Below are 25,335 nucleotides of genomic sequence, written 5' to 3' on the forward strand. Positions count from 1 at the left end.
CCTGAGGAAGCTTGTGGGTAGTATCTTCCGCCTTCGCTCCTGCAGGGCCACATCCCTGGCAAGCAAGATGCTGAGGCCAGCAGCAGGCTGTATTTCCTGCCACCCTGGGTTTGCATAATGACTTTTTCCCCTGGGGGTATGACTTGTTCTCCACCAGGGACTACTACTGTGACTTAAGCCTCTGCCCTCAGCCCAAGTTCTCTTACTGAGAAGGATGTATTTTTGCTTAGCTGTTGACAAACAGGTCTTGCTCTCCTGAAGCTTGTGTCCTGATGCAGGAAGGCTTTGGGCCATCCAGGCCCTCTAGTACACCTGAGCTGGAGATTGCAAGGCTCATGATAGGAGGAAAGGGAGGCATCTTGTAGCTGTGAATGGGTTACTCATGCCTTACAGGTGTAAGCTACTCAGGAGGCTGAGATCTGAGGATCACAGTTTGAAGCCTGCCCAGAGACAGTAAATCCTGAAGACTCATCTCCAATTAACTATCAAAAGAAAAAGTAGAGCCGTGACTGAAGTTATAGAGCACTAAAATTGAGCAAAAAAGCCCAGGGATAGGCTGGGAAGGAGGAGGCCCTGGGTTTGCTTCCCCAGCACTACATAGCAGAAAAAGCTGGAAGTGGCACTGTGGCTCAAGTGGTAGAGCACTAGCCTTGAGCTGAAGAGCTCATGGACAGCCCCTAGGCCCAGAGTTCATGCCCCACAACTGAGTAAAAATAAAAAATTTTAAAAATTTGTTAAAAAAAAAAAAGGCCCAAGGATAGTGCCCAGGCCTTGAGTTCAAGCCCTAAGACTGGCATACACACACACACAGAAAAAAGCATCCAAACCCCAGTACTGGCACACACCCAAACTCACCCAAACAGTTAACTTGTTTCCCTGGGTGAGGGTAGGGCAGTGTCTTTGGTCAGTAGGACAGCTGGGGCTTGAGCACGTCTGACTGGAGGTCCTAAGTTGATGGAGGTCGGGGATGCCTCCTATGGAGGCAATCAACCCCTAACATTGGAGTGCCTCTATTCAAATTGGACACATCTTTGTGCTGCTGGGTCCCTCACTTCCTGAGCACTGGGGCCAAAGGCAGGAGGGGCCCCCCCAGAGCCCTCTGCTGGCTGTACTTCCTGCACCCAGCGCCAGCCCACCCTGGGGTGGGGCCAGCCCTGCCCTGTACAATAAGGGAAGCTCTGAGCAGAGGAACCCAGTCTTCTGGGTGCAGGTGTGCAGCCGGGCCAGGGCTGGTGGGCCTCCAGCACTACCTGCAGCCCCTCCCCGTTGCAGGCAAGGTAAGCTCAACCAGACCCTGGACCCATTTCCCCTGGGCTGCCTGCAGCCCCTGCCCAACCTGCTTCTCCACAGGAGGTAGCCATTCTTCCTACCAGCTTCTGTAGGCCTCGGTGTTGAGCTAAGTTCACCCTGGTAGGGTGGGTCTGCACCAAGCTTTTGGTGGGGTACAGTTCCGGGGTTAGGCTGAGCTTTGGCATGGAGCAGGTGGGCACAACCTAGACAACATGGTCTCCAAGGAGGCCTTCACAGCACCCCAACAGCAAGGGTCTGTGGTTGGCTCAGATTACCGCAGTGCCACCTTGTCCATGGGCTTGCTCTCTGCCAGCCATGTGCCCCAGCACCGTGGGGCTCCCCCTTAAACCTGGGAAGCGATCAGGCTGAAGCACTGCCCACCCCCTCCCTCCAGCAGAAGCAGCCATGGCGGGCATGAAGACAGCCTCCGGGGACTACATTGACTCATCTTGGGAGCTACGGGTATTCGTGGGCGAGGAGGACCCCGAGGCTCAGTCAGTGACCCTCCGGGTCACAGGAGAATCGCACATTGGAGGGGTGTTGCTGAAGATCGTGGAAGAGATCAGTGAGTCTGTACTGCACATGGCACTGGGACTAACGGGTACCAATGGCACTTCTGGGCCATCACTCCTGCACAGCTGACCATGCTGTGTCACAGTGACTCAGTCATCAGCTTAATCATTTGGTTCCATTTCCCTGCCTCCCTTCCTCCCACTCCAGAGGTTCTACTTCTGGTTCCCCAAAGAGCAGCCAGAACTCGCTCCTCCGTGCACACACTTATACAGGCAGCAGAGGACGGCTTGCCAGGGCCAAGGCCCAGGTCAGGCTCCTGAGACCAGAGGCGAAGCCTGGGGAGGCCTAGGGGACTGAGGCTTGCTCCCACACTTCCTCCTAGGCAAAGGCCCACAGGCTGGTGACGAGCCTGGGGTAGGCAGGCCCTGCCCCCACAGGAAGTTACAGCACCAGGGCTGCCTGCGGTGTCACTGGTGGAGATATGGGGGACCAGCGATAGGGGGGCTTCTCATTGTCCTTTCCTGCCACAGTGGGGGCTGCCACTTCCTGGGAGGATGGCAGGCATAACTTGATAAGAGAGTGCGGGCCGTGCGGGGGGTGGAAGAGGGGGCAGGGGGCAGAAGCCAGTCCCAAAGAATTCAGTCAGGAGCTTGGATCCTAGGCTACACATGGGGAACAGACTTCCTAGATGTGGCCAGCCTACCATGGCTACAGCCCAGGAGCAACGGAGTCTAACTGGCTAGCCCTGTCCCTAAGATACGTCCCTGGTCACACGGCAGAGGCCTAGGGGCCTGAAGAGGCTGTGAAAGGAGAAGTGGGAGCAGAGGGTGTCAGACAGAGCCGGTGTCAGAGCCCGCGTGAGACCTGGGCCAAGCCAGGACTCGAGTTTAAGGACTGATTGGTCCCAGGGCGCTGCACGTGGTTACTGCAAGTCCTGGACATGGAGCCTCCCCTGCTCCATCACTGGGATGCCCCTCCCAGCAGGTCTATCCAGCTTGAGGTCCTGCAGTGGGAACAGTCTCCCCACACTCCTACTCCTAGTCGCTCTTAAGTACATTAGATGTTGGGGTTCAGCCAGTTCGGTCTCTACCACCTAGCGTATGACTGAGCGAATGTCTAATCAGGGCTACCACTGAGGGCTGGCACTCAAACAGGGACAGCTCCCTGGGTAGCGAGGCCAAGGAAACTGCCACTTCAGACAAGCCCTAGGGCTGGGAAAGTGGCTCAGTGGCAGAGTGCTTGCCTTGCATGCATGAGGCCCTGGGTTTGATTCCTCAGCACTACATAAGCAGAAAAGGCTGGAAGTGGTGCTGTGGCTAAAGTGGTAGAGTGTTCACCTTGAGCTGAAGAGCTGAGGGACAGTGCCCAGGCCCAGAGTTCAGGCCCCACAACTGGCAAAAAAAAAAAGACAAGTCCTAGCTGGACACCAGTGGCTCATGCCTGTAATCCTAGCTACTTAGGAAACTGAGGTCAAAGCACCTGCACAGGAAAGTCTGTGAGACTCTTATCTTCGATTAACTAGCAAAAAAAAAAAAGCCAGAAATGGAGCTGTGGTTCAAGAGGTAGAATGCCAGGCTTGAGCAAAAAAGCTAAGGGACAGTGCCCAGGCCCTGAGTTCAAAACCTAGTACCCTCCCCCCCACTCACATACACACACAATCTGAGGCTCAAAGAGGCAAAGCGTCTTGCTCAAGGTCACCCAGCTAGAAAGTAGTCAATGTTTACAGTGCTTGCTGCTCCTTGCTGGGCAAATTCCAGGCTCTGAGAAGATACAGACATAGTCTGCCTCAAGAGAGAGCATCAGCCCTGGAGGACATAGCAGGTGCTGTACAAAGGCAGCCCCAGCCCCAATGGGTGAAGGGCCAAGATAGGGCCTTCAGGGGAGCGGGGGGGGGGGGGGGGGGGAAGGGGGAGATAGGAACGGATAGGAAGGGGAAACAAAGGAGGAGGCAACAATGCTGCTTGATAAGAAATGTACTCATTATCTTGCCCATGTAATTGTATGTAATTGTAACTCCTGTACAGTATTTTCACAATGAAAAAAAAAAAAAGATAGGGCCTTCAAGATTGGGTCACCCAGATTCTGGGTTAGGGGGCACCTCCAGGGAGTGATGTAAAGATTGAGCCCAGAAGAACCAGCAAGGTTCAGGTAGCAAAGAGCCATGTGTTTTCTCATGATCCTGGGATGTGCTGTCTGGGTAGAAAGAGGAGCAGGCTGGTGGAGCCTCCCTGCCCCCAAGGCTGATATGTACCCCCATTTCTTTCCCTCCAGATCGAAAGCAGGACTGGTCTGATCATGCCATTTGGTGGGAGCAGAAGAGACGATGGCTGCTACAGACCCACTGGACACTGGACAAGTACGGAATCCTGGCTGACGCTCGCCTCTTCTTTGGGCCACAGCACAGGCCGGTCATCCTGCGGTTGCCTAACCGCTGTGCATTGCGCCTGCGCGCCAGCTTCTCCAAGCCCCTCTTCCAGTCTGTGGCCGCCATCTGCCGCCTGCTCAGTGAGTAGCTGGATGGGCTTCAACCCACCATCCTCTGGTAGGCTCAAGTCCCCACCCTTGCCAGGCCCAGCCGGTCACCTGTCCTTATTGTCACCTGTCCTGTTTAAATGGGCAAGGCTATGAACCTACCCCTGAGGTGTTGAGGGGTGACATGGGAGATCACTCGCAGGGCAGGACCTCAGGGAGTACTGGGGCCCCACTGCCCTCAGGCATCCGGCACCCTGAGGAGCTGTCTCTGCTGCGGGCTCCTGAGAAGAAGGAGAAGAAGAAGAAGGAGAAAGAGCCAGAGGAAGAGATCTATGACTTGACCAAGGTCGTCCTGGCTGGGGGTGAGCATGACTGGGCCAAGCTAGGGCTAGGATCGAGCCCCAGGCTGGGGACAGACCTGACTTCTCCCTACCTGCCTGCAGGCATGGCCCCTGCTTTGTATAGAGGAATGCCAGCTCACTTCTCGGACAGCGAGCAGACGGAGGCCTGCTACCGCATGCTGAGCCGGCCACAGCCGCCACCAGACCCACTCCTGCTGCAGCGCCTGCCCCGGCCTGGCTCCCTGGCTGACAAGACGCAGCTCCATAGCAGGTGTGCGGCGCATTCCTGGCTCTCCCTGTATTCCCCACCCCCAGGCTTCCAGGCCCTACCTGTGTGTGCACAGTCCCTGCCCCCCTCATGGCCCCCAATGCTCACACCTGCCTATGCATGGTTTAGATGGCTGGACTCCTCGCGCTGCCTCATGCAGCAGAACATCAAGGCGGGGGACACGCTCTGGCTGCGCTTCAAGTACTACAGCTTCTTTGACCTGGACCCCAAGGTAGGTGGTGGGGGCAAGGGGGGAGGGGGAGGGGGGAGGGGGAGAGGGGCCTCTGGAGCCACCTGAGGAGCACTATGACCACCAAACTTTAGAACTTTTTTTTTTTGGTTGGTTGTGGGGCTTAAACTCTGGGCCTGGGCGCTGTCCCTCAGCTCTTCAGCTCAAGGCAAGCGCTCTACCACTTGAGCCACAGCGCCAGTTCCAGTTTTCTAGTAGTTTTTATTGGAGATAGGCGTCTCACGTACTTTCCTGCCCGGGCTGACTTTGAACCCTGATCCTCAGATCTCAGCCTCCTGAGTAGCTAGGATTACAGGCGTGAGCCACCAGCGCCCGGCTATAACATTTTTATCAAGAGAAAAGACCCCCCCACACACAGTAGCAATCACTTTCCGTTTACATCTTAGTCCATTTTGAGTTGCTGTAACAAAATACCTGGGACCAAATGATTTATAAAGAGCAAAGGTTAGCCTTTGCTGAGGATCGCGGTTCAAAGCCAGCCCAGGCAGGAGAGACCGTGAGACTCCTATCTCCAATAAACCACCAGAAAACGGAAGTGGCACTGTAGCTCAAGTGGTAGAGTGCTCGCCTTGAGCTGAAGAGCTGAGGGACAGCGCCCAGGCCCAGAGTTCAAGCCCCAAGACCGACAAAAAAAAAAAAAAAAGAGCAAAGGTTTAGGGCTGGGAATGTGGCTTAGTGGTAGACTGCTTGCCTAGCATGCATGAAGCCCTGGGTTTGATTCCTCAGCACCACATTTACAGAAAAAGCCAGAAGTGGCACTATGGTAGAGCGCTCACCTTGAGCAAAAGCTCACAGACAGTGACCAGGCCCTGAGTTCAAGCTCCATGACTGGCAAATAAACAAACAAACAAATAAATAAATAAAGCAAAGGTTTATTTGACCAAGGACCCTGGAGTCTGAGGCTCTGGGGGAAAGGAAGCCTGTGGCCCAGGAAGGCTCCCTGGAGGGACAGCAACTGGACCTGAGAGGCAGTGATAGTGAGGAAGGGGCTTTTAGGGTGGCCCCAGGGGACCCTGTCTGTCTGTCTGGCTGCCATCCACTGCCACCAGTAGCAATGGTAAGCTCTGTGCATCTGTCTCCTTCACTGCCCCAGCCTCTCGTTCCTCCTGTGACCCCAGATCTCTGTAAAACATCTAGACATGGCTGTCTGCTGGGCACTTGCACTGCTGGAAGCTTTCCTTAGGTGTTCTTCAACTCCGCCTGCCAAACCTGCCCAGGTGTCTTCTGTCCCCATCCACCAGCCTCTGAGGTGACCCTGGCTTCAATGCTTTCTGTCCCATTGTCCCTTTCCACCCAGTTCTTAGTGTGTGTGTGTGTGTGTGTGATACGTGTACGTCACTACTGGAGCTAGAACTCAGCTGCTGATTGGAGAGCTCTAGGCTGCTCTCTGGGCTTTCCCTATCTCTTGTCTTCCTCCTGGTAATCTTGAATCTTGCGTTTTATGCATTTAAACACCACCTTAGGCTCTTGGCATCTCCCACTGTATAACCTTCTGCTCAGAAATTTCTTCCTTAGCTCTAATCACAGGGGACTAACAGGCCTCCAACTCACCATCGCAAGTAGCAAGGATTACAGGTATGAGCCGCTGGCACCTGGCATGCTCTGCTTCTTGATATACAGCTTCATTTTCTGTTTTTTTGCTGATTAATTGGAGAAGAGTCTCATGGACTTTCCTGCCCTGGCTGGCTTCCAACTGCAATCTTCGGATCTTAGCTTCCTGAGTACTTAGGATTATAGATGTGAGACACCAGCGTATAGCTCATGAGTTGTTTTTATGTCTTTGGAACTTTATACTATTCCGATCATTTTGCAATATACTATAGGTTGGTTTTTCTTTCTTTTATGATTTTATTTCTTTATGTATATATTTATATACTTATTTAGTGCTAGTCCTGGGGCTTGAGCTCAGAGTCTTTGGTGCTGTCCCTGCACTTTTGTGCTCAAGGCTGGCATTCTACCACTTGAGCCACAGCTCCAACTTCCAGTTTTTTTGGTGGTTTATTGGAGATGAGAGTTTCATGGATTTTCCTGCCTGGGCTAGCTTTGAACCATGATCCTCAGATCTCAGCCTCCTGAAGAGCTGGGATTATAGGCATGAGCCAGCACCCAACCATTTTTGAAATGTTCCTAGAACTGTGTAACTATCACCACCAAACTTGAGGACATTTTTATCATGACCAAAGACATTCCACACCCAGTGGCAATCACTTTCCCTTTACATCTTAGTCCATTTTTTTTTTTTTCTGGCTGATTGTGGGGCTTGAACTCTGGGCCTGGGTGCTGTCCCTGAGCTCTTCAGCTCAAGGCAAGTGCTCTACCACTTGAGCCACAGTACCACTTCCGGTTTTATTGTGGTTTCTTGGAAGTAAGAGTCTTTTGTTTCTTATTTTTCAGCTTTGTGAGTTTTTTGTTTTGTTTTGTTTTCTTTGTGCTGGAACTTGGGACCTGAACATTATCCCTAAGCTTTTTTTTTTTTTTTCCTCAAGGTTAGTGCTTTACCACTTGAGCCACAGCTCTACTTCCAGTTTTATTGATGCTTCATTGGAAATAAGATTGAGTTTTCTGCCCTGGCTGGCTTTGAACCATGATCCTCAGATCTCAGGCTTCTGAGTAGCTAAGATTACAGGCATGATTCACCAGTGCCTAGCAGCTCTTTGTGTTTTTATTCTACTTTCAGTCATGGAGCTTGAACTCATGGCTTGTGCGCTGTCCCTGAGCTCTTTTGCTCAAGGCTAGCGCTCTACCACTTGAGCCACAGCGCCACTTCCAGTTTTCTGGTGGTTAATTGGAGATAAGAGTCTCATGGATGTTCTGCCTGGGCTGGCTTTGAACAGCCATCCTCAGATCTCAGCAGCTAAGGATTACAGGCGTGAACCACTGGCGCTGGGCTTTGGAAGTTTTTGGGTTTTTTAAAATTTATCTTCCAAAATACTTTTTGAACTTTTCTTCTCATCAATTGTAGTTTATTCTTTGTTGTTGGTGGTAGTTTTTGTTTTGTTTTGTTTTTGTTGTTGGTTATGGTTGAACTCTGGGCCTAGGTGCTGTCCCTCAGCAATTCAGTTCAAGGCCAATGCTCTACCACTTGAGCCACAGCGCTACTTTGGGTTTTCTGGTGGTTTATTGGAGATAAGATCTCACGGACTGGGCTGGGAAGGTAACTCAGTGATAGAGTGCTTGCCTTGCATGCCTGAGGCCCTGGGTTCGATTCCTCAGCACCACATAAGCAGAAAAAAGCCGGAAGTGGTGCTATGGCTCAAGTGGTAGAGCGTTAGCCTTGAGCTGAAGAGCTGAGGGACAGTGCCCAGGCCCAGAGTTCAGGCCCCACGACCGACCAAAAAAAAAAAAAAAAAAAAGATCTCACGGACTTTCCTGCCCGGGTTGGCTTTGAACCACAATCCTCAGATCTCAGCCTCCTGAGTAGCTAAGATTACAGGCATGAGCCACCAGCAACTGGCTTGTTTATTTGTTTTTAAATTCTGAGAGTGCTTGCTTTCTGAGTGTTGCTTTTAAAGCTCTTAAATTTATAACTGAGCACTTGTAATCCTTGCTACTCGGGAAGCTGAGGTCTAGAAGATCAAGGTTCAAAGTCAGCCAGTCAGAAAAATCCTTGAGAATCCAGTACCAATTAACTAGTGAAAAGTAGAGCTGGAGGTGGCATCAAATGGTAGAATGCCAGCTAATGTAGCAAACCAAGCAAGCATGAGGTGTGGCCCTGAATTCAAGCCGAGGTACTGGCACACATAAAAAAACCTTTAATACAAATTTAGTACAAAAATGATCGGGGCACTCATGGAGAGAGATACTGTTGCAAGAGGATCACAAGTTGAGGCCAGCCTGGGCAACCTACCAAGGCCCTGTCCAAAGGACTGGGGATGGCCACAAGCTGGTGTGGTACGTCTATAATCCTAGCTACTCAGGAGGCTGAGAGCTGAGGCTCGTGGTTCAAAGCCAATCTGGTCAGGAAAGTCCATGAGACTTTTTTTTTTTGCGTATGTGGTGCTAAGGAATCGAATCCAGGGCCTCATGCATGCAAAGCAAGCACTCTACCACTGAGCCACCTTTCCAGCCCTCCATGAGACTTTTATCTCCAATGAACTTCCAAAGAGTTAGAAGTGGTGCTGTGGCTCAAGTGCTAGAGCACTAGCCTTGAGCAAAAAAAAACTCAGGACGGTGCCCAGATGCTGAGTTCAAGCCCCAGGATCAGCACACACACACACACACACACACACAAAAAAAAAAAAGATTGGGGGGGCTGTAGCTTAGGGGGTGGGATCAGTCCCTTCCAGCATGTATGAGACCCTGGGTTCAGTCCCCAGTACCACAAAAACATAAAATTTAAAGGTACTAAAGGTGTGATATTTGCATATAACTGACATGACCTTTCCTTATATTTGTTAAAAAAGAATTTGGGGGGGATATGAAACTTTTCTTGGGGGGGTCTTGTAGTTGGGGAGTTGCAGACACCCCTAGAGTAAGGTGGGGTCTGACACCATCAGCCAGTTCTGATCTTCCCTGCCTGGAAGTTTCTGTCTCTTGTACTTTAAACCATCTCTGAATTTCTTAGAACACCCAGTCCAATGTTCAAGCTATGAAGATAATTCTTGGTTGTTGTTGTTGTTTTGTCGGTCGTGGGGCTTGAACTCTGGGCCTGGGCGCTGTCCCTCAGCTCTTCAGCTCAAGGCAAGAGCGCTACCACTTGAGCCACAGCACCACTTCCGGTTTTCTGGTGGTGTATTGGAGATAAGAATCTCATAGAGTTTTCCTGCCTGGGCTGGCTTTGAACCGTGATCTTCAAATCTCAGCCTTCTGAGTAGCTAGGATTACAGGTGTGAGCCACCAGCGCCTGGCTTGAAGATAGTTTTTATACTCTGTTATTTAGGAAACAATGACAAGAAAAAATATCTGCTCATATTCAGAGCTGGCATAGATTTTTTTTTTCTTTAATCTATGGCTGGCTCAGTCCTCAGATTGGGGATGCGTAGATCAGGAGTCTGGATGATGATATGAATGTACTTCTCTTTGGGTTTGGGTTTGGTTTTCTGCCACTACTGTGGCTTGACCTCAGGACCTTACACTTGAGCCACAGCTCCACTTCTAGCTTTTTAGTGGTTAATTGGAGATCAGAGTCTCATGGACTTTGCTGCCTGGGCTGGCTTTGAACCATGGTCCTCAGATCTCAGCCTCCTGAGTAGCTAAGATTATAGGTGTGAGCTGGTGGTGCCCAGCTCCATAACAGTTTTGATTCTTTAACACAGTGTATCACTATATGGCCTAGGCTGGCCTCAATCTCATGAACCTCCTGCCTCAGCTACCCAAGTGCTGAGATCATAGTGGTTTACTACCAGGCCTGGCTGTTTGCTTGAAGAGATTCCTTGACATTTAACTCACATCCTATGCTGTAAATGTTCAGTTTGGTTATTCTTAGTAAATGTGCGCCACTGTGCAATCATTATATCCATGTTTGAACATTTCGCTGCTTCAGAAAGTTGGTTGGTGTCTATCTCTTTGCCCTCCCACACCAATCCAGCAGTCAGCTTTTCCTCTGGTTGTAATTTACATTTCCCCAGTGACTAACACCGTCCACCCTTTTCCACTGCCTGTTAGTCATTTTGATATCCTCTTTTTTTCTTTTTTTTTTTTGGTGCTTGTGCTGAGGTGTGAACTCAGGGCCTGGGTGCTGTCTCTGAGCTTTTTCAGCTCAAAGCTAGGGCTCTACTATTTGAGCTTTTTTGTGGTTGATTGGAAATAAGCATCTCTTGGACTTTCCTGCCTACACTGGCTTCAAACTATGATCCTCTGGTCTCAGCCTCCTGAGCACTTAGGATCACAGGTGTCAGATATCTGTGCCTGGCTCCTCGGAGCTTTTTTTTTTTACCCTGTCTGGGTCTCTGTGGTTTAGGCCAGCAGCTTTGCTAAAATGTGCCAATTCTGGACCTGATCCTTTTGCAGACTTTCTCCAGCCCTCACTCCAGCCCACCCAGGCTTCTCATTCAGAAGATTCAAGCTGGAGACTTCCTTTGGGCTTGGCCACGCGAATGGCTGCCTTTTACCCAATCTGAGTTCTTGCTGATCTGGGTTCTTCCTGTACTTGCCTTCTGCTGTCCTGGCGCCTCTGCATCCTACCTGCTACTGTGGTCTTGAAGTTGTCCTTTTTTTTTTTTTGGTTGTGGGGCTTGAACTCTGGGCCTGGGCACTGTCTGTGAGCTCTTCAGCCCAGGGCTAGCATTCTACCACTTGAGCCACAGCACCACTTCCGGTTTTCTGATGGTTCATTGGAGATAAGCATCTCACAGACTTCTTTTTTTTTGTCAGTTGTGCTTGAACTCTGGGCCTGGGCGCTGTCCCTGTGCTCTTCAGCTCAAGGCGAGTGCTCTACCACTTGAGCCACAGCGCCACTTCCAGTTTTCTAGTGTTTTATTGGAGATAAGAGTTTCACAGAGTTTCCTGCCTGGTCTGGCTTTGAACTGTGCTCCTTAGATCTCAGTTTCCTGAGTAGCTAGGATTACAGGTGTGAGCCACTGGTGCCCGGCTTCTTTTTTTTTTTTTTTTTTTTGTCAGTCATGGGGCTTGAACTCTGGGCCTGGGCACCGTCCCTCAGCTCTACAGCTCAAGGCTAGCACACTACCACTTGAACTACAGAGCCACTTCCAGTTTTCTGGTGGTTTATTGGACATAAGAGTTTCACGGGCCGGGCGCTGGTGGCTCACGCCTGTAATCCTAGCTACTCAGGAGGCTGAGATCTGAGGATCACGGTTCAAAGCCAGCCCGGGCAGGAGAGACCCGTGAGACTCCTATCTACAATAAACCACCAGAAAACCGGAAGTGGTGCTGTAGCTCAAGTGGTAGAGCGCTCTCCTTGAGCTGAAGAGCTGAGGGACAGCGCCCAGGCCCAGAGTTCAAGCCCCATGACCAACAAAAAAAAAAAAAAGAGTTTCACAGAAGCTGGGCGCTAGTGGCTCACGCCTGTAATCCTAGCTACTCAGGAGGCTGAGATCTGAGGATCGCGGTTCAAAGCCAGCCCGGGCAGGAGAGACCGTGAGATTCTTATCTCCAATAAACCTCCAGAAAACCGGAAGTGGCGCTGTAGCTCAAGTGGTAGAGCGCTCGCCTTGAGCTGAAGAGCTGAGGGACAGCGCCCAGGCCCAGAGTTCAAGCCCCACAGCCGACAAAAAAAAAAAAAAGAGTTTTCACGGAGTGGGCTGGGAAGGTGGCTTAGTGGTAGAGCGCTTGCCTTGCATGCCTGAGGCCCTGGGTTCAGTTCCTCAGCACCACATAAGCAGAAAGAAAAAAAAAAAGCTGGAAGTGGCGCTGTGGCTCCAGTGGTAGAGCGCTAGGCTTGAGCTGAAGAGCTGAGGGAGTGCCCAGGCCCAGAGTTCAGGCCCCACAACCGGACTCAAAAAAAAAAAAAAAAAAGTTTCACGGAGTTTCCTGCCTGGTCTGGCTTTGAACCTTGATCCTCAGAGCTCAGTCTCCTGAGTAGCTAGGATTACAGATGTGAGCTACTGGCGCCCAGCTTCTCACAGACTTTCCTGCCCAGGCTGGCTTTGAACTGTGATCCTCAGATCTCTGCCTCCTGAATAGCTAGGATTACAGATGTGAGCCACCAGCACCTGGACTTTTTTTTTTTTTGCCAGTCCTGGGGCTTGAACTCAGGGTCTGGGCACTGTCCTTTGAGCTTCTGCTTGAGGCTAGCGCTGTACCACTTGAGCCACAGCACCACTTCTGGCTTTTTCTGCTTATGTGGTACTGAGGAATGAATCAAACCCAGGGCTTCATGCATGCTAGGCAAGCACTCTGCTACTAAACTACATTCCCAGTTCCCCTGCACCCACCCCCCTCCTTTTTTTTAAGTGTCTTTATTTTGGGTGAGACATAGGACATACTTCTCTGGGTAACTAGGACCCCTTTTTGCCTTTACCTTCTTTGTTCCTTCTCCCTAGATTCCTCTTCTATCTTCCTTCCCCTCTAGTGGCCCCTTATCCCCCTCTAGGGTGCTGCTTAACAAGCTACCTCCTCAGAGAAGCCTTTCCTGATTGCATCCTTCTTTTTTATTTTTTTGGTCGGTTGTGGGGCTTGAACTCTGGGCCTGGGCGCTGTCCTTCAGCTCTTCAGCTCAAGGCGAGCGCTCTACCGCTTGAGCTACAGCGCCACTTCCGGTTTTCTGGTGGTTTATTGGAGATAGGAGTCTCACAGTCTTTCCTGCCCGGGCTGGCTTTGAACCGTGATCCTCAGATCTCAGCCTCCTGAGTAGCTAGGATTACAGGTGTGAGCCACCAGCGCCCGGCTTAATTGCATCCTTCTTATACCTTATAGCCCCTTGGGTGAGGGCTGGCGAGCTGCCCCAGGGAAGCCATTTCCTGCTGAGTTGTATCATGGATAATGAGCAATACACAACAGAGGAGAAAACACTGGTGCCTGCTTGGGCACCAGAGGACTGGTAGCTGGGTGGGGTGGGGCCACAGCCTGGGTGTCCAGACCAGATGATCTGACCAGCCTGCCCCCTCCACCCCCTGGTTGTTGCAGACAGACCCGGTGCGGCTGACGCAGCTGTACGAGCAAGCTCGCTGGGACCTGCTGCTGGAGGAGATCGACTGCACGGAGGAGGAGATGATGGTGTTTGCAGCCCTGCAGGTGCCCCGGCATCCCAGGACAGCGGGACTCTGGCAGGAAGAGCCCTGGGTGGGGGGAGGCAAAGCCCAGGCTGGGGCACCATTAGGGGCTGGATGGGTGCACTCAGCCTCTCCTGACCATGCACCCCCAGTACCACATCAACAAGCTGTCCCAGAGTGGGGCTATGGGGGAGCCAGCCAGCTCTGACCAGGGCTTGGATGACCTGGATGCAGCCCTGAGCAACCTGGAGGTGAAGCTGGAGGGCTCGGCCCCCACAGACGTGCTGGTGAGGAGACACCCTGTCTGAGGTTGAGCGTGGGGCTCAACATGGGGCACTCTTTGATTCCGCTCCTCCCCCTAGGACAGCCTCACCACCATCCCAGAACTCAAAGACTATCTCCGAATCTTCCGGTAGGTTTGGGGCCCCGTGTGGATGGTGGGGGAGAGAGGGACAAAGACAGTCCCCAAACCTCCTACTCCCCACCCCCTCCCCCATCAGGCCCCGGAAGTTGACTCTAAAGGGCTACCGGCAGCACTGGGTGGTATTCAAGGAGACCACGCTTTCGTACTACAAGAGTCAGGAAGAGGCTCCAGGGGACCCCATTCAGCAGCTCAACCTCAAGGGTGAGAGGCCTGGACAGCCAGGGGACAAAGAACATCTGGTGGGGCCGGCCCTCCCCGTCTTGTGTAGACCACTGCCCCCCTCTCCCTGCAGGCTGTGAGGTGGTCCCCGAGGTCAACGTCTCCAGCCAGAAGTTCTGCATCAAACTCCTGGTGCCCTCACCGGAGGGCATGAGCGAGATCTACCTGCGGTGCCAGGATGTGAGGCTGGGGAGGGCGTGGCCAAGGGGTGGGGCCTGGGCCTGGCCCCAGGGCTGGTTCCAAGCCTCACTCCCGTCTCCCGCTACAGGAGCAGCAGTATGCCCACTGGATGGCTGGCTGCCGCCTGGCTGCCAAGGGCCGCACCATGGCGGACAGCAGCTACGCCAGCGAGGTGCAGGCCATACTGGCCTTCCTCAACCTGCAGCGGGCCGGCGGAGGCGGGGGATCCGGCAGCCAACCCCAGGGCTCCGATGCCTCCGCTGAGAGCCTCAACCCTCATGGTCTCGTTGCCCCCCGATTCCAGCGCAAGTTCAAGGCCAAGCAGGTGCCAGAGGGGATGTGGGTGGGAGTAACCACAGCTTTGACCCCAGATCTCCACAGAGCCTTCCTTAGGAAAGCACATGCTCTCTTTTCCCTTCTACTGTGCCCCCGAAACCTCCCTGGGAGGATGGTCACCACAGTGGGCACTGCCCTTCCTGGGGCTCAGTGCCCTGTCTTCTGAGGATGGGGTTGGAGAGCCACCACCAGCCCCTCACCAATATGGCCCTGCAGCTGACTCCACGGATCCTGGAAGCCCACCAGAATGTGGCCCAGCTGTCACTGAGCGAAGCCCAGCTGCGTTTCATCCAGGCCTGGCAGTCGCTGCCCGACTTTGGCATTTCCTATGTCATGGTCAGGTATGAGGGCAGCCCAGCCCTGCCTGGCCACCGGCCTGTCTGCCTGCTGCTTTACGCTTGCTTCCTAACAGTGGGTCCTAGACAGGATCCTCATCCTTTCCACTTCCCTGTTAGTGGGAACACTGAGGCATGCAACCCCCCCTCCCAATTCTGCACCCAATAACTAATATAAGAGACAAAGCAGGAAAGCCAGTGCTGTCTCAATCTGCCTTCCTTGTCTGGGCCTCAGTCAGCTGCCCTGTGGTATGGAGCTGGTGTAAGGAGGCCACATCATTATTCATCCCCACGACAGGAGAGAGGCAAAGATGACGATGACAAAAATCACACAAACACAATTACTAAAGACATGGATGACTTGTGAGACACCGAAATAGCCATATAATACTTTGTGTGGGTTTTGGCAGTACTGGTGTTGGAACATAGGCTTCAGCTGGGCACACACCTGTAATGCTAGCCACTCAGGAGGCTGAGATTTAGGGATTACAGTGTAAAGCCAGCCTGGGCAAGAAAGTCTGTGAGACTCTTATCTCCAATTAGCCACCAAAAAACTAGAAATGAAATTATGGCACAAAGTGACAAAGCACTAGCTTTGGGCACAAAAGCTCAGAAACAGCACCCAAGCCCTGAGTTCAAGCCCTAGAACTGGCAAAAATATAAACACACACACACACACACACACACACACACACACACACACACGCACACGCCTCTAGATAGGCAAACATTTCACCATGTGTCATGCCTCTATCCTTCCCCCTCCTTTTTTTCTTGTACCAGAGCTTGAACTCATAGCCTTGTGTTCTTTCTCAGCCGGTACTGTACCACTTGAGCCATGCCTCAAATCAAGCTTTTTGTTGGCTTGAATCAGTCTTCAAACTGTGATCCTCCAGGTCTCAACCTATGGCTAAGATTATAGGTATGAGACACCAGTGCCCAGCTAATTTTTTTTTTTTTTTTTTTGTGGTTGTTGTTGATCATGGGACTTGAACTCAAGGTTAGCACTCACCATTTGAGCCACAGCGCCACTTCTGGTTTTCTGGTGGTAAATTAGTGATAAGAGTCTCATACCCCGGGGCTGGGACGGTGGCTCAGTGGTAGAGCGTTCGCCTTGTATGCCTGAAGCCCTGGGTTCGATTCCTCAGCACCGTATAAACAAAAAGAAAAAAAACGGAAGCGGTGCTATGGCTCAAGTGGTAGAGTGCTAGCCTTGAGCTGAAGAGCTGAGGGACAGCACCCAGGCCCAGAGTTCAGGCCCCACGACCGGACCAAAAAAAAAAAAAAGAATCTCATTTCCTGGGCAGACTGGTTTTGAACCTCAGCCCTCAAATCTCAGCCTAGGATGACAGGCGGAGCACCGGGCAATATTTTGCCTCTGAGTCAGGGTCGCCCTTCCTTTTTGCCTGGGCTCCCTGCAAAAACCTCCTAAGAACTGGAATTACAGGCATGTACCACCCTACCCATGATTCTTTCTAGATGAAGGAAATGACCTGCTTAGGGTGGCACAGCTGGGGAGTGTGGCAGAGCTGGGGCAGGCACACGATCTATCTCCCTCGCCGTAGTTGGTTTTGGAGTGCTGTGCATATTGTCTGGGTGCTTCCTGTGCTGTGCATATTGTCTGGGTGCTTCCTGTGCTGTGTGTGCTGTCTGGGTGCTTCCTGGGGGCCACACAGCTTGGCGGCCTCACTCACACTATCCCTCCTGGGATCAGGTTCAAGGGCAGCAGGAAAGACGAGATCCTTGGCATTGCTAACAACCGACTGATCCGAATCGACTTGGCCATGGGCGACGTGGTGAAGACCTGGCGCTTCAGTAACATGCGCCAGTGGAATGTCAACTGGGACATCCGGCAGGTGGGCCCTGGGGGAGGGGATCGACGGGACAGACAGGACAGCTGGCCAGCCAGGCTCTACCAGGGCAGGGCAGGGCTGCCCCCTAATCTCACCTGCCCACCGGCCCTCTGACCGTCTACCTGCAGGTGGCCATCGAGTTTGACGAGCACATCAACGTGGCCTTCAGCTGCGTGTCTGCCAGCTGCCGCATTGTGCATGAATACATCGGGGGCTACATTTTCCTGTCCACCCGGGAGCGAGCCCGTGGGGAGGAGCTGGACGAGGATCTCTTCCTACAGCTCACTGGGGGCCATGAGGCCTTATAAGGACAGCCAGGTTGCCCCTGACGTGCTCACAACCTTTCGTGGCCATTCCAGAGCCCACACCTAGTGGGCTGCACTGACCCCTCCCCCCAGGCATGTGCCAAGCTGGGCACCTTCAGCTGCGGTCACTGGCAGACCAGAGCCCTGGCCAGGCCCCACTCTGCTGCAACCTCCTAGCTAGGAAGGATACAGAGCCCTTCTTCCCTTGTCTTCCCTCTCTAGAGGCCAAGGCCTGCACCCACCATCTCTCTGTACCCCTGAGCACAGGATGAGGAGTCTCAGTTTCAAAGTCGTTTTTTTCTCTTGTGACTTTTTTTAGATTGGTTGGTTTGACAGTACTTGGATAGAACCCAGGGTCTTGTGCTTGCTAGGCAAGTTTTCTACCACTTGAGCCATGCCCCAGTCCTAGATTTTTTTTTTTAATAATAAATATTTTATTGTTGGATCATCTTTCTTCCTCAGGGGCTGTGCTAGGGCCACTCTGATATTCTGTCTCCTTATCATTGACCAAGGAGAGACGCTTTCCTGGGATAGAGACAAGAGAATGGAGATGAGTAGAGCTGGGGGCTAGGAGAAAGGCTGAGAGCAGAAGGGCACAGGCTTTGGGCACGTGGGGGGAGGGGAGTGGGGCAGGGGCAGTTCTCACGGGTGGGGCGCAGCTGCAGGGCCTCCTTGAAGTACTTGGGGAGCAGGAAGCCATCAGCATTCCCTGGGGTCAGGATCACTCCATTGGCAGAGCGGAAGAAGGGGATTCCATCTGCAGACAGAGCTAGAGATGTGACTCAGGTCCCATCTCCCCAACCACCCCTAAACTGAAAAAAGATGTAGGTTGGTCCCTTCTGTGTCCACACTCACCTGCCAGGGCCAGAGGTCCATTGATGAACACAGCCACTTCACAGTTGGGGCGCAAGCCTGCAGGCAGGGACAATTGGAGCTAAGGCCTGGAGACCACAGTCAGCACACCTGGACAGAACGGGGCCCTGGGATGAAGGGGATGATGCCCCTGCAAAGCAGAGGTGGCCTTGCACAAGTGATGCTGCGACACTTGGAGGGGGGACTGGGGGGGCGGGGTGAGACTAGGTGGATGAAGAGGATACTGACCACTGATGACACCAGGATCACCAGGCAGTCCTGAGGCCAAGTGGATGTGTGTCCTTCCTTGACATGACAAGCCCTTGAGCAAGATAGATGGCCAGTGCTTCCAGAATGTACCATGGACTAGCATCAGGGGCAGTGCCTGAGGTGTTTCCAGGGGCACCAGCTCCAACTCAGGTACCTGTAACCGATGGTTGTATGAGCAGCCGTGAGAACCCCATGGCGGACCGGGTCCCACCTGGCTCTCCATCTGTTCTCTTGGCACTCACCTGCAGAGAGTGACCCTGATTGGCCCGGATGAGGAGGCCAAGGCCGGGATCTCCCTGCTGCAAGGCAAATCGCTGCTTCCCATTGGTCTCCACCACACGCTTTATGTCCTCAGCTGAGAAGCTATGGAACTGAGGCAGCTGCAGGAGGTGGTCCAGGGGCACAAAGCCATCTGTGGGCACAGGGTGCTCTGGAGCAGCCTTGCTTCAGCCTTACTTGAGCCTTGGCTCAAACCAAGGTTGGGCCCAGAAATCCCAAGGGCCTTTAGACCCTTTCTGGGTCTCTGTTTCTTTAATGAACATGAAAAGAGGAATTGAATGTAAAGAGTCACACAGACAAAAGACTTAGCCAGGTACTGACGGCCCATGCCTATAATCCTAGCTATGCAGGAGGCTGAGATCTGAGGATCCTGATTTGAAACCAGCCAGGGCAGACAAATCTTAGAGTTTTTTATCACGGGGCTGGGAAGGTGGCTCAGTGGTAGAGCGCTTGCCTTGCATGCCAGAGGCCCTGGGTTTGATTCCTCAGCACTACATAAGCAAAAAGAAAAAAGCCGGAAGTGGCACTGTGGCTCAAGTGGCAGAGCGCTAGCCTTGAGCTAAAGAGCTGAGGGATAGCGCCCAGACCCAGAGTTCAGGCCCCCATGACTGGACAAAAAAAAAAAAAAAAAAGTTTCTTATCTCCATTTCACTGCCAAAAAGCAAGAAGTGGGGATATAGCTCAGGTTGTAGAACATCAGCCTTGAGCAAAAAAGCTAAGGAAAAACAGAAGGTCCTGAGTTCAAGTCCCACTACCCACACACACATACACACCGCAAAAACAAAAAACAACAAAAAACCCACAGATAAAGGACTTAGTACCTGGCCTAGAGTGAACACTCAAGTAAATACCAGTTGCTTTCCACACCCTCCTCCCCAGCTGGAAGGGATATCACTAGGCCTGGGCCAAATAGGAGTTCCTATCCCAGTGGACATGATATGAGGCTTTGGGCATATCCCTGCTGTACCCTTGGGGCCTTCCTCCTAGACAGTGTAGGGGGTCATGGTGGAAGGGACACAGACAGACTTACCAGCCCCCATGGGAAGCCCCAGCTTCAAGGCTCCATGGCGCAGGACATAAGACAGAGCCTTGGACAGTTGCACATCTCGGTTCTGAAAGAGCCCAGCAGATGACTAGGGTTTCCATAGGGACCCTGCCCTGCTACCTACCCTGTGGTCTCCAGGGCCAGTATGACCCACTGGTCTCCCTCAGCCACCAGGAAGCCAGAGCTCAGGGTCCCTTCCCTTGTCCCCCCCCCACTGGGCTGAGAGTGAAGGGAGGCGCACCTGTTCCCTGGGTCTGGAAGCCCGTCTACCCCTGGGCCCTGCTGCTTCCTGTCTCTTTCCTCCAGAGGCGCTCATCATAGCAAGACCTGTGGGGAGTAGTGACTTGTGGGGAGACTGCTTTAAAGGTCCCTCCCATGGCCCCAGAAAGTCACAAAGCTGAGGACAAGCCAAGTGCGGTTTATTTAATCTGCTTCCTACCCTCCAGCCCCCGGTGCAAAGAAGAAACTAAAGCCCAGCTGGATTCACTTGCCCAAGGTCACCGTCACCCTGGAGATCACGAGGCCCTGGGAGCCTGGCCCCGCGCTCCGGGCCGCGGCGGTGCTGGGGAGCCGGCCCCGGGAGGCGCGGCCGGCGTGCGCGCGGGCACCCCGGGACAGGACCGGCGGGGCAGGAACTCAGACCAGCCGTCGCGGTGGGCGGGGACTCGTGCCGGAACCTGAGCGGCTCGCCCCCACCAGCCAATGAGAAGCCGCGGGAGAATGGGGCGTGCACTTCCGTTTGCGGGAAGGGGCGGAGCCTAAGGGCGCCGAGGGCGGGGGAGGCTGCGGCTTCCGGGGACCTTGCACGTTCCGGGTTGAAGGCAGGATTCCTGGGCCAGGGGCGCACAGCCTTTGGGGGTCCCAGGGCCCCTGTGTGGTAGGGAGGTCCCCGAGTCCCGTGCACCTCAGCCGGACTCGGGGCTCTGGGGAATGATAGGACACTAACTGCCCAAAGGGTGGTCATGGAGGTTCAGAAGGGCTGGGATTTCAGTCCCCTCAGGTCTGCGGCTGAAGGGACCAGCTGCGGGATCCAGGGGGGTAGCGATGCGTTTCCTGGGGTGACAGTCCGTCTGTGTCCTTCCTAGATCTGCTCCGTCTACATCATGGACCCTGAGGTATCCCTGATGCTGCTTTGCCCTCCTGGGGGGCTGCCCCAGGAGCAAGTAGAGGTGGAGCTGAGCCCGGCCTATGACCGTCGCTTCCTGCCAGGAGATGACAAGACCATCACTGCCATCTGGGAAACCCGGCTACAGTCCCAACCCTGGCTCTTCGATGCCCCCAAGTTCCGTCTTCACTCCGCCACGCTGGCACCCACTGACTCACCAGGACCACAGCTACTCCTGCGCCTGGGTCTTACTTCCTACCGAGACTTCCTGGGCACCAATTGGGCCAGTTCAGCCTCCTGGCTGCGACAGCAGGGAGCTGCTGACTGGGGTGACAAACAAGCCTATCTGGCAGACCCACTGGGGGTGGGTGCTGCTCTGGCCACTACTGATGACTTTTTGGTCTTCCTGCGCCGCTCTGGGCAGGTGGCCGAAGCTCCAGGGCTGGTGGATGTGCCTGGTGGGCATCCTGAGCCTCAGGTGAGATGCCAGGATGGGTACAAAAGCACAAAGTCCTACACACCTGTGAGGAACTGGGCCTCTAAGCCCTCCCACCCAGCTCTGGAGGGCACAACCCTGAAAGGAAAATAAGCCTAGTGCTTCTCTGTAAAGTCTGTCCAGGACAGCTCTGCAGTGTCCCCTGCCGCAGTGCCCTTCTGGAGAGCTGCCCCAGGAGCAGGTACAAGCCGAGCTGAGAGTGGCCCAGGACTGTCACCACTGCCAGGCCGTGACAGGGCCCTCAATGCCATCTGGTAGACCTAGCTACACACGCCCAACCCACAACAGACCTGTGGGAAGCTGGGAAACAGTGGGGATGGGAGAGGACAGGAAGTCAATGCTTTATCCTGCCAAACTACTGCTTGCCACCTTATAAAGAATGGTCTGGGGTAAGGGTCTTGTGACCCTTCAGGGCCAGCAAAAGGAAAGAAGACAGGGTGAGAAGAGGCAGGAAGGCAGAGGTTGAGCCTGACTTCTCCCAGGTCCTGTGCCCTGGTGATGCCCCCCAGCACAAGACCCTTCCTGGGGAGCTGGTGGTACGTGAGCTCTTCTCCAGTGTGCTGCAGGAGATCTGTGATGAGGTGAGTTGAGGGGAGGCTGGTGTAGCATGGTGGGCATGAAAGGAGAGGGTAGAACTTGCTAGAATTGGGCTGGGAAGGTGGCTCAGTGGTAGAGCACTTGCCTTGCATGCCTGAGGCCCTGGGTTCGATTCCTCAGCACCACATAAGCAAAAAGAAAAAAGCCGGAAGTGGCGCTGTGGCTCAAGTGGTAGAGTGCTACCCTTGAGCTGAAGAGCTGAGGGACAGCGCCCAGGCCCAGAGTTCAGGCCCCACGACCGGACCCCCCCCCCCCAAAAAAAAAAAAGAACTTGCTAGAATTCCACAGGCCTTGGGCTGGGATGTAGCTCATTGGCAAAGTACTTGTCTAGCAAGTTCAACATCCTGGGTTTGATCCTCAGTACCAAAAAAGAAAAGACTGGGGCTGGGAAGGTGGCTCAGTGGTAGAGTGCTTGCCTTGCATGCATGAGGCCCTGGGTTCGATTCCTCAGCACCACATAAGCAGAAAAAGCTGGAAGTGGCACTGTGGCTCAAGTGGTAGAGCACTAGCTTTGAGCTGAAGAGCTGAGGGACAGTGCCCAGGATGAGTTCAGGCCCCACGACTGGCAAAAAAAAAAAAAAAGACCAAAACAAACAAAAAGAACAGTTAAAAAAAAAAAAAAAAAGAATTCCACAGGCCTTAAACTAGTGAGAGGATCTGCAGAGTCTGGGTGGCACCGAGGGAAGAACTTGGTTTTGGAGCTGGGCATACTCAAAGTGGAATTCTAACACTTACCTCCCTGGATCTCTGGTTCGTGTGGTGTGTGTGTGTGTGTGTGTGTGTGTACTCAAAGTGGAATTCTAACACTTACCTCCCTGGATCTCTGGTTCGTGGTGTGTGTGTGTGTGTGTGTGTGTGTGTGTGTGTGTGTGTGTGTGTGTACTCAAAGTGGAATTCTAACACTTACCTCCCTGGATCTCTGGTTCGTGTGGTGTGTGTGTGTGTGTGTGTGTGTGTGTGTGTGTGTGTGTGTGTGTACTCAAAGTGGAATTCTAACACTTACCTCCCTGGATCTCTGGTTCGTGTGGTGTATGTGTGTGTGTGTGTGTGTGTGTGTGTGTGTGTGTGTGTGTGTGTGTGTGTACACGTGCCAGTAACATGACTTGAACTTAAGGCCTGGTTGCTATCCCTTACCATTTTTCACTCAAGGCCAATTACCACTTAAGCCATACATCCACTTCTGGTTTTTTGGTGGTTAATTGGAGATGAGTCTCGCATAGCCAGGCTCAAGCCTGTAATCCTAACTACTCTGGAGGTTGAGGTCTGAGAATTGCGGTTCAAAGCCAGCCTGGGCAGGAAAGTCCATGAGACTTTTCTCTAGTTAACCACCAGAAAACTGGAAGTGGCACTTGGCTTAAAGTAGAGAGCACTAGTTTTGAGCAACAGAGCTCAGGGCAGTGCCCAGGCCCTCAGTTCAAGCCTCATGATTGACAAAGAAAAAAAAAACGTTTCTTAGACTTTCCTCCCTGGCCTGATTCAAACCTGAATCCTCAGATCGCAGCCTCCTGAGTAGCTAGGATTATAGGCATGAGTCACCAGTGCCTAGTTTTGGGTTCTCCTCTCGATAGTGGAAATAAAGATAAATATGTTCCCTTTCCTAAGATTGTTGAAGGAAGAATAAATAAGGGACTTAGTTACTAAATCAACTTCCCTTGGGTGAAGAGATTTCCCTGGACAAGTTAGTCTCTTTGCTCTGGCTTCCCATCTGTAAAATGGACATTCCTAAGACACGACATTCTGTGATACTGGTACTTAAACTGAAAAATGTCACAATGCTATAAAGTGTAACAGGTTGTTCTCCATTGAGGAGGGCAGTTGTGTGGTCAGTGGACACTGACAGGTGGAATCCCCTGTGAACCTTGCCCCAGGTGAACCTGCCACTGCTTACCCTGAGCCAGCCCCTTCTCTTGGGCATTGCCAGAAATGAGACCAGCGCCGGCCGGGCCAGTGCTGAATTCTATGTCCAGTGAGTAGGCTCTGGGGTACACAGGATCCTGGAGAGCTGGGGGTGAGGGTGATGAGGGACAGGGCTGAGGCAGCTGGGATTCCATAAGGATTTTGCAGGGTTGAACACTCCCCTGGCCACCCTCATATTCTTGTTCAGGTGCAGCCTCACTTCTGAAGAGGTGAGGAGCTACTACCTGAGTGGAGGACCTGAGGCGCATGAGTCTGCAGGAATCATCTTTGTGGAGATGCAGGTACTGGGAGCAAACTGGGACGCCAAGGTTGAGGTCTTCAAGGAAGTCTGGTGAGGCATGTGGTGAGGAGGGAACAGATAGAGGAAACAGGACTTCCAGGCACGGGTTTCCTCCAGAGTCATAGACATAGGCTCAAGCTGGGGCTTGAACTCAGAGCCTGGACGCTGTCCTTTAGCTTTATCTCTCAAAGCTAGTGCTAGTGCTCTACCACTTGAGTCATACTTCCACTTCTGGCTTTTAAGTGGCTAATTGGAGATAAGATTCTCTAGGAGGGGTTGGGAAGGTGGCTCAGTGGTAGGGTGCTTGCTTTGCATGCATGAGGCCCTGGGTTCGATTCCTCAGCACCACATAAGCAGAAAAAGCCAGAAGTGGCGCTGTGGCTCAAGTGGTAGAGCACTAGCCTTGAGCTGAAGAGCTGAGGGGCAATGCCCAGGCCCAGAGTTCAGGCACCATGACCGGCAAAAAAAAAATAATTGTCTAGGATTTGTCTGCCCTGGCTGGCTTTGAACCTCGATCCTCAGATTGCCTCCTGAATAGCTAGGATTACAGTCAGGAGCCACAGGCGCTGTGCTTAGTTCAGTCCCCTTAACAGACTCCGGTACAGAGATAGGGATCGACCGGTACAGAGAAATTCTGGGCACAGCCCTAGTAGGTGTCAGGGATGGAGATGTGGGTCTCACTGTCTTCCTGCAGAGGATGCAGCGATTGCAGGAGACAGAGCTGTGGACTGAGCTCTGCCCCTCAGCCAAAGGCGCCATCCTCCTCTACAACCAGGTCCGAGGAAGTCCTACCTGACTCGCCCAAGGACCCTAGGCCTGTCACCAAAAGTCTGAGGACAATAAAGCACTTTATTCTTGAATCCCGTTGGTATCTGCTGTTTCTGTGAGAGGCGGGCTCTGGGTGGAGACAAGATGGAAAGTGGTGTGTGTGTGGTGGGAGGTGAGGATCAGAACCAGCCCAGGCTCGGATTTCCCCTCTGCAAGCTAGAGCTGGAGCCGCGCCTCCTATGCCAAACTCTAGTGAGATTCCAGAAAGCTCTGGGAAACGTGCCTCGCCGCTGAGCAGAGCAACAATCCCGTCAGCACGACTCCGGGAGGC

General features: G+C 53.0%; 3 protein-coding genes across 8 annotated transcripts; 2 read left to right on the plus strand and 1 right to left on the minus strand.

The window, feature by feature from the left end:
- Window positions 1–1,186: 1,186 nt before the first annotated feature.
- Window positions 1,187–17,413, plus strand: Fermt3 (FERM domain containing kindlin 3). 3 transcript variants are annotated; one of them, XM_042675906.1, is made up of 15 exons: window positions 1,187–1,277; window positions 1,685–1,855; window positions 4,075–4,308; window positions 4,518–4,637; window positions 4,719–4,887; window positions 5,014–5,116; window positions 13,658–13,765; window positions 13,896–14,030; window positions 14,106–14,155; window positions 14,244–14,368; window positions 14,460–14,566; window positions 14,655–14,891; window positions 15,119–15,243; window positions 16,952–17,093; window positions 17,219–17,413. In XM_042675906.1, the coding sequence occupies exons 2-15, from the start codon at window positions 1,696–1,698 to the stop codon at window positions 17,396–17,398; spliced, it is 1,995 nt and encodes a 664-aa protein (XP_042531840.1). In that variant the 5' UTR covers window positions 1,187–1,277; window positions 1,685–1,695; the 3' UTR covers window positions 17,399–17,413. The 3 variants fall into 3 exon arrangements, with proteins under 3 accessions (XP_042531840.1, XP_042531841.1, XP_042531842.1); XM_042675907.1 differs by having other exon boundaries at window positions 1,688–1,855; XM_042675908.1 differs by lacking the exon at window positions 1,187–1,277 and adding an exon at window positions 1,390–1,415 and having other exon boundaries at window positions 1,688–1,855.
- A 387-nt stretch (window positions 17,414–17,800) lies between these two features.
- Trpt1 (tRNA phosphotransferase 1) lies at window positions 17,801–20,438 on the minus strand. Of its 3 annotated transcripts, none has more exons than XM_042675912.1 (8): window positions 20,333–20,438; window positions 20,083–20,168; window positions 19,827–19,908; window positions 18,760–18,929; window positions 18,497–18,671; window positions 18,251–18,307; window positions 18,046–18,152; window positions 17,801–17,920 (listed from the first exon to the last, which is right to left on the minus strand). In XM_042675912.1, the coding sequence occupies exons 2-8, from the start codon at window positions 20,158–20,160 to the stop codon at window positions 17,801–17,803; spliced, it is 789 nt and encodes a 262-aa protein (XP_042531846.1). In that variant the 5' UTR covers window positions 20,161–20,168; window positions 20,333–20,438. The 3 variants fall into 3 exon arrangements, with proteins under 3 accessions (XP_042531846.1, XP_042531847.1, XP_042531848.1); XM_042675913.1 differs by having other exon boundaries at window positions 20,281–20,438; XM_042675914.1 differs by lacking the exon at window positions 20,333–20,438 and having other exon boundaries at window positions 17,803–17,920; window positions 18,042–18,152; window positions 20,083–20,219.
- Window positions 20,439–20,614: 176 nt separating this feature from the next.
- Nudt22 (nudix hydrolase 22) lies at window positions 20,615–25,096 on the plus strand. 2 transcript variants are annotated; one of them, XM_042675910.1, is made up of 6 exons: window positions 20,615–20,662; window positions 20,927–21,424; window positions 21,925–22,023; window positions 23,908–24,005; window positions 24,144–24,237; window positions 24,931–25,096. In XM_042675910.1, the coding sequence occupies exons 2-6, from the start codon at window positions 20,945–20,947 to the stop codon at window positions 25,030–25,032; spliced, it is 873 nt and encodes a 290-aa protein (XP_042531844.1). In that variant the 5' UTR covers window positions 20,615–20,662; window positions 20,927–20,944; the 3' UTR covers window positions 25,033–25,096. The 2 variants fall into 2 exon arrangements, with proteins under 2 accessions (XP_042531844.1, XP_042531845.1); XM_042675911.1 differs by lacking the exon at window positions 20,615–20,662 and adding an exon at window positions 20,665–20,718.
- The last annotated feature ends 239 nt before the right edge of the window (window positions 25,097–25,335 follow it).

This window comes from Dipodomys spectabilis, unplaced genomic scaffold (genome assembly GCF_019054845.1).
Source record: "Dipodomys spectabilis isolate Male_0828 unplaced genomic scaffold, ASM1905484v1 ptg000030l, whole genome shotgun sequence".
Classification (NCBI taxonomy): Eukaryota; Metazoa; Chordata; class Mammalia; order Rodentia; family Heteromyidae; genus Dipodomys; species Dipodomys spectabilis.

What these genes read in the sequence shown, in the direction of transcription:
- Fermt3 (XM_042675906.1), top strand. Translation starts at nt 1,696, where the DNA reads ATGGCGGGCATGAAGACAGCCTCCGGGGACTACATTGACTCATCTTGG. An exon ending in AAGACGCAGCTCCATAGCAG is followed by an intron (nt 4,888 to 5,013) that starts GTGTGCGGCGCA and finishes TGCATGGTTTAG; the next exon opens with ATGGCTGGACTCCTCGCGCT. An exon ending in TCTTTGACCTGGACCCCAAG is followed by an intron (nt 5,117 to 13,657) that starts GTAGGTGGTGGG and finishes TGGTTGTTGCAG; the next exon opens with ACAGACCCGGTGCGGCTGAC.
- Trpt1 (XM_042675912.1), bottom strand. Translation starts at nt 20,160, where the DNA reads ATGATGAGCGCCTCTGGAGGAAAGAGACAGGAAGCAGCAGGGCCCAGG. An exon ending in CTTCCAGACCCAGGGAACAG is followed by an intron (nt 19,909 to 20,082) that starts GTGCGCCTCCCT and finishes GGGCTCTTTCAG; the next exon opens with AACCGAGATGTGCAACTGTC. An exon ending in TGGACCTCTGGCCCTGGCAG is followed by an intron (nt 18,153 to 18,250) that starts GTGAGTGTGGAC and finishes CTCTGTCTGCAG; the next exon opens with ATGGAATCCCCTTCTTCCGC.
- Nudt22 (XM_042675910.1), top strand. Translation starts at nt 20,945, where the DNA reads ATGGACCCTGAGGTATCCCTGATGCTGCTTTGCCCTCCTGGGGGGCTG. An exon ending in TGCAGGAGATCTGTGATGAG is followed by an intron (nt 22,024 to 23,907) that starts GTGAGTTGAGGG and finishes ACCTTGCCCCAG; the next exon opens with GTGAACCTGCCACTGCTTAC. An exon ending in AGTGCTGAATTCTATGTCCA is followed by an intron (nt 24,006 to 24,143) that starts GTGAGTAGGCTC and finishes ATTCTTGTTCAG; the next exon opens with GTGCAGCCTCACTTCTGAAG.